The 6274-nt window shown below is 40.3% G+C and overlaps 1 protein-coding gene across 1 annotated transcript in view; it reads right to left on the bottom strand.

Moving 5' to 3' along the window:
• Positions 1-4773: 4773 nt before the first annotated feature.
• Positions 4774-6274, bottom strand: part of pkp3b (plakophilin 3b) — a 36965-nt gene continuing 35464 nt past the window's right edge. Inside the window, exon 13 of the mRNA XM_063881928.1 lies at positions 4774-6013. Within this exon, the coding sequence (XP_063737998.1) occupies positions 5972-6013 (42 nt within the window). The 3' untranslated portion in view covers positions 4774-5971. The remainder of the gene's footprint in view (positions 6014-6274) is intronic.

The following is a 6274-nucleotide window of genomic DNA, read 5'->3' as shown; positions in this document are numbered from 1 at the left end:
AACTGCCACAGGAAGGCAGTGAAGGTCCATCTCTGCAGCATCCGAACCGTCATGTATTAAAATTCACTTAAAAAAAAGAAATCTGCAATGAATCAAAACTTTGTGGCATATCAATTCAGACTTTGTTAAAGTCAGAATTCATTCAAAGGAAACATCTTACATGTGTTTGTGTTCTTACTCAAACCTCAGAGGTTGTGGGTCTAATCCTCCTCGTATCCTGTACATGCTTTCTGATCAATTACAAACCATTTATAATTGACTGAGGAAAGAAACACAGATACTTTCAGGACACATTCAAGACTGATGCCCCCTCTGAGGTAATATCCACTGAAGTACAGTATTCTCTTGGCATCAGTCTGAGCCTCAGTGGACATGATCACGTCTTTGGTTTGTTGCTGGTATGTGTGACTGAGGTCAGGAATGCTCAGTGTGAGGCTGGGTTTATGAGGTTTGGGGTGGGGGGGGCACATCCAATTGCTGCTCTGTGGCTAAAATGGATGAGACAATGTGGGGGAGAACTGGACTTTTGTTGCCTCAGCTTACCTCCACTTTCGGTACTTTCCAGTTACTGTTGGTCGTCTTGCAACGTAGGAGACACTCAATGCAAGTGTTACAGCCTCCACAAATGAAAATAAGGAGCAGAATATGCTTTTTACTGAAGATAAGCTTATAAAAAGGTCAGACATGTAATAGAAAACACAAAAGTGGTCTCTGTGAATACATGTTCAGTCATTTAATCTACTACCATGTTTGTTTGTTTTTTTAATAAACTGAACAGCAATCTGTAACATTGTTACTGTAGCTGACATGAATTCAGTATAAAGTTTGGTAAGTATAAAGGTACAATTCCATAAAAATTGTAAAGTAGCATTAAATGAAAACACCCACAGTCAGCACTCTTTTGAAGTAATGCACTTTTCGAATTGTTGCCATGTACTAAGTTTCTGCCCACGAATGTGAAACTACCGTGTGTACAAAGGTGCTGTAATAAGTCTATTATTATCAAAGCCCATATTTATTATCAATATTAAGTACATACAGTGGGGCAAAAAAGTATTTAGTCAGCCACCAATTGTGCAAGTTCTCCCATTTAAAAAGATGAGAGAGGCCTGTAATTTTTATCATAGGTATACCTCAACTATGAGAGACAAAATGAGAAAAAGAAATCCAGAAAATCACATTGTCTGATTTTTAATGAATTTATTTCAAATTATTGTGGAAAATAAGTATTTGGTCAATAACAAAAGTTCATCTCAATACTTTGTTATATACCCTTTGTTGGCAATGATAGAGGTCAAACGTTTTCTGTAAGTCTTCACAAGGTTTTCACACACTGTTGCTGGTATTTTGGCCCATTCCTCCATGCAGATCTCCTCTACAGCAGTGATGTTTTGGGGCTGTCGCTGGGCAACACGGACTTTCAACTCCCTCCAAAGATTTTCTATGGGGTTGAGATCTGGAGACTGGCTAGGCCACTCCAGGACCTTGAAATGCTTCTTACGAAGCCACTCCTTCGTTGCCCTGGCGGTGTGTTTGGGATCATTGTCATGCTGAAAGACCCAGCCACGCTTCATCTTCAGTGCCCTTGCTGATGGAAGGAGGTTTTCACCCAAAATCTCACGATACATGGCCCCATTCATTCTTTCCTTTACACGGATCAGTCGTCCTGGTCCCTTTGCAGAAAAACAGCCCCAAAGCATGATGTTTCCACCCCCATGCTTCACAGTAGGTATGGTGTTCTTTGGATGCAACTCTGCATTCTTTCTCCTCCAAACACGACGAGTTGAGTTTTTACCAAAAAGTTCTATTTTGGTTTCATCTGACCATATGACATTCTCCCAATCCTCTTCTGGATCATCCAAATGCCCTCTAGCAAACTGCAGACGGGCCTGGACATGTACTGGCTTAAGCAGGGGGACACGTCTGGAACTGCAGGATTTAAGTCCCTGGCGGTATAGTGTGTTACTGATGGTAGCCTCTGTTACTTTGGTCCCAGCTCTCTGCAGGTCATTCACTAGATCCCCCCGTGTGGTTCTGGGATTTTTGCTCACCGTTCTTGTGATCATTTTGACCCCACGGGGTGAGATCTTGCGTGGAGCCCCAGATCGAGGGAGATTAGCAGTGGTCTTGTATGTCTTCCATTTTCTAATAATTGCTCCCACAGTTGATTTCTTCACACCAAGCTGCTTACATATTGCAGATTCAGTTTTCCCAGCCTGGTGCAGGTCTACAATTTTGTCTCTGGTCTCCTTTGACAGCTCTTTGGTCTTGGCCATAGTGGAGTTTGGAGTATGACTGTTTGAGGTTGTGGACAGGTGTCTTTTATACTGATAACGAGTTCAAAAAGGTGCCATTAATACAGGTAACGAGTGGAGGACAGAGGAGCCTCTTAAAGAAGAAGTTACAGGTCTGTGAGAGCCAGAAATCTTGCTTGTTTGTAGGTGACCAAATACTTATTTTACCAAGGAATTTACCAATAAATTCTTTAAAAATCAGACAATGTGATTTCCTGGATTTTTTTTTCTCATTCTGTCTCTCATAGTTGAAGTGTACCTATGATGAAAATTACAGGCATCTCTCATCTTTTTAAATGGGAGAACTTGCACAATTGGTGGCTGACTAAATACTTGTTTGCCCCACTGTAGCTCCATGAACCCTCAGATTGAAGCAGGATAAAGTGATTCTCTTTGGACACTTGGTGCGGGCAGAACAGGCTGTAAACACCACATTATCAGGGTGGTGCTACATTACTGCCCGGTGAGTGTAGGGAGCAACAATAGCACAGTGCGCTAGCTGACATGAGGGAATCAATTCATACGAGACAGAAAAAGGGAACACATTAAAAGCTATTGCATATTCCTTTACCGTGAGGCGGTTTTCTTTCACATAATTCATGGTCTGTATAACTTCTGTGTATTTTAGCTACATTACCCTTAAAACCCTTCTGTAAGTGAATGGGGGCTGCGTTTGATAATAGCAAATCTATATTAAAACATCCTCTAACACAGCTCACAGAGTATAATCAAAGGCCCGTTTATCCGGTTGAATGATTGATAATTCCCCACCACATGGAGAGCAAAAGTATAATAAATGGTGACTAAATCCATTTGTTTGGAAAGTAGTGAGTAAACCACATCATTTAGATTGCTGAAAACTTACATTTTCATTCTTTCCAATGGCCAGCAGGGGGCGACTCCTCTGGTTGCTCAAAGAAGTATGATTGTATAGAAGAAAATGAGAACATGTCCGTACTTCTCACTTGATTTATTATCTTAGTTAACATTTTACTTTCCACACATACAGTGTCACAGGAGTGGGTGGTCTTTGTTTGTAGTCCCTCTCTCCATTTTTTCCCACTGATCCAGGCCTTTTATTCTGCAGTCAGCCCCTCCCTTCCTCTGCTAGAGAAGTCTGCCGTTTCCTCCGTATATGAACTCTGAAGGTAACAGCGCTCTCCCCCACACTTCCTTGCAAAGACATCCCCAGCCGACATTATTTTTAGGCTCGTCCTTTTAATCACATTTTGTCTGACTACAGAGATTACACAGGACAGAGAAGCTGTATCTGGTTAATGATACACCATTTTCTTCAATTGTTGGTTCTATTTCACTGTTTACAGTATATTTTTGTCATGTTTTACCTCATTGTGAGCTCGAAATACTGTGTTGTGAGGACAGGATAATTACATTGTTTGAGTCAATTTGTGAAGTGCTAGAGTTTCTGCAGAGACTGCCATGGTGGAACCTCATACTTTTTAAAATGAAATTCCTTTCTCTGCATTGCGTAGGCACCAGTGTTTGGATAGTTACTCAAATAAAGTAATGCATTACACTACTTAGTTGCTAACTGCTCAAAGTAATGAGTTACGTTACTTCTGGATTACCCTATCATCACCTGAGATGCACCATAGGTCAAATGAAAAATAATAATCTAGTTAAACCTCATTTATGCCCAGATCAGCACAAATCCTTAATCCAATCAGGACAGTACTGCACACAGACCTGTTTCTGCTCTTTGAACATCAGCCATGTTTTCTTCAGTTTAGGTAGCTTGAAAAGTGTTCCTGTCTGATGGCGGCCAGCCCCCCGTTACCTGTGTCTTGCTCAATATGTGTCGGAAAGATGCCGATTCCACCGTGGAAATGAGCAACATTTCCTCCATGATGTACACTGAGACAAGTTTATCTCTGCTATGAGACTCTGACATTAGGCCTACTGCTCCGTCTCCTCACCCATGATCTGGCGAGTGTAGCGAAAGGGACGTTTGATTTATTTGCTGGCGTCACGTTATGCAGATAATCGAATACCTTAAAGTAACGAGTACATCTGTGCTTACTAACTGTAATGTAATTACTGCTCTTATCAACATTAAGGCATTACACTGCTGCATTACAGACACATTTAATCCGATCAGTCACGCTTTACTTTGTAGCGCGTGACTCCCAACACTGGGAGGCACAAGTACAAAATAGTCAGATTCCAAATGTGAAAGCTCAATTGAACAATATATGAATTGCTAATCTTTTTTAAATGATAGTGACATCTGGAGCTGATCCTTTTGTTTGTTTTTTGACAGATGTAATTTGTCAGTAGTGAAAATAATGGCTTCTTTATATCTTTGAGGTTAACAAATGAAACCATGCACCTCCTTGTTAAAAAGAAATAAGCATCAAACAAGCTAGCTATATATTTATGTACATTGGTGCTTTGAGCTAAATGATAATGTTATCTAGCAAACATTCTCACACAAAAAAAACACACCGACACATTCATATTTAGCTAAAACAGTTTACCATGTTCATCCTTTTAGCTTAGCTTGTTAGTATGCTAGCATTTGCTAATTAGCACTAAACACAAAGTAGAGTTGATGCTGATGGGAATGTATTAGTTTTGAATGTAAGTGCTCATAAACCAAAGTGTTACACAAATCAAACATTTGAAGTGACCATCACCAGATCACGGTCCAGGACCAGAGCAGTGGCCGACAGACAAACATTGCTATCAATTGATCCAAAAGAGAGATCCTGTCCCGAGTAAAACATTTTGCGAACACTTTAGTCACTCCCTAATTTGACACATGAAGTATATCAGTGAAATCCTCTGTGACATTTCCTACATGGGGTCATGTGTGGAAAAGAAATTGATATCCAGGGCTACTGTAAAGCCTATGACCCACCAACACACCCATGATAACATCTATGAATTTATGCTTTTTTATTAGTTTAGCATGTACAACAATGCTACACTTGGTTGCCTAAACTTGTTGAATAGTAAAAATATTAAAAGAACAAAGGCGCCAAACAAAGATAATACTGATGTGTGTCTGCAAATCCTGTAAGCTCAACTCTGAACGGATTAAATTTGGTTTGTTATAATTGTGAAAAATGCAACATTATTCTAAGCAGTAGGGCTAGACAGTTTATCGATTTTGAATTGATATTGGGTTAGAATTGCAGGAATTAAGAATTTGTTAAAAAATATTGCGGTATTAGATTTTCTCCATATTGCCCCGGCTCGTTATGCAGACTCAGCTGCTGCATACAGCAAGACTACTTTTTATAAAAAATCTCTAGCATCTCTAGCAGTTCCTGCAGTTATCCCAGTTATTACCTGGGAACTAAAGAAGCTTCTGTGCTGTAGTGTGTGCATAATATCAGCTATCGCCATTAGTTGAATATAAATCAGTCTAACTCTAACACTTCAATTTTGGGATTGAAGTGAATGTTGACACCATTAACTTCCCATCATCCCAGGTTGATGCATCTGCTGCAAGCTGGGCCAAGTTAAACACACAGACACCTGCCAGAGCACTAACAGTAAGTCCATCGCTCCGTTGGCTCCAGTCCATGTTTCTCCTTCTCTTGGTCCATCACAGTGACATAATCCGCTCATTAAGTCCAACTGTTGTTCCTTGTCTTTTTCTCTCAGCGACCTTTATCCTCAGGTCAGAAGCTCAGAATTAGTCTGGCAGACTAGATGGTGGGATCTGTGAAGTCTCGTCTGGCAAATCCTTTCTGAAAAACATGAAGACAATAAAAACACTTGCAACAAACAATGTGAACCAATGTTTACAAAGAATGATTTACAAACAGCTTGTGCAGCCATCCACTGTTGGCTGCATGCTCTGTCACCACAAGGTATTTCCTGTTATTACAATGTCAGACTCTATAGGCCAGGGATCTGGCAACAGTAAGACTCTATTCAAAGTCTCATTCTTCAAGGTCCGATTGACGACTTCTACAACTGAATTGTTTTAACACGAAGCCAATCAACAT

This window comes from Eleginops maclovinus, chromosome 4 (genome assembly GCF_036324505.1).
Source record: "Eleginops maclovinus isolate JMC-PN-2008 ecotype Puerto Natales chromosome 4, JC_Emac_rtc_rv5, whole genome shotgun sequence".
Classification (NCBI taxonomy): domain Eukaryota; kingdom Metazoa; phylum Chordata; class Actinopteri; order Perciformes; family Eleginopidae; genus Eleginops; species Eleginops maclovinus.
The sequence above is the reverse complement of the archived record's forward strand: the minus strand, read 5'-3'. Positions and strand labels throughout refer to the sequence as shown.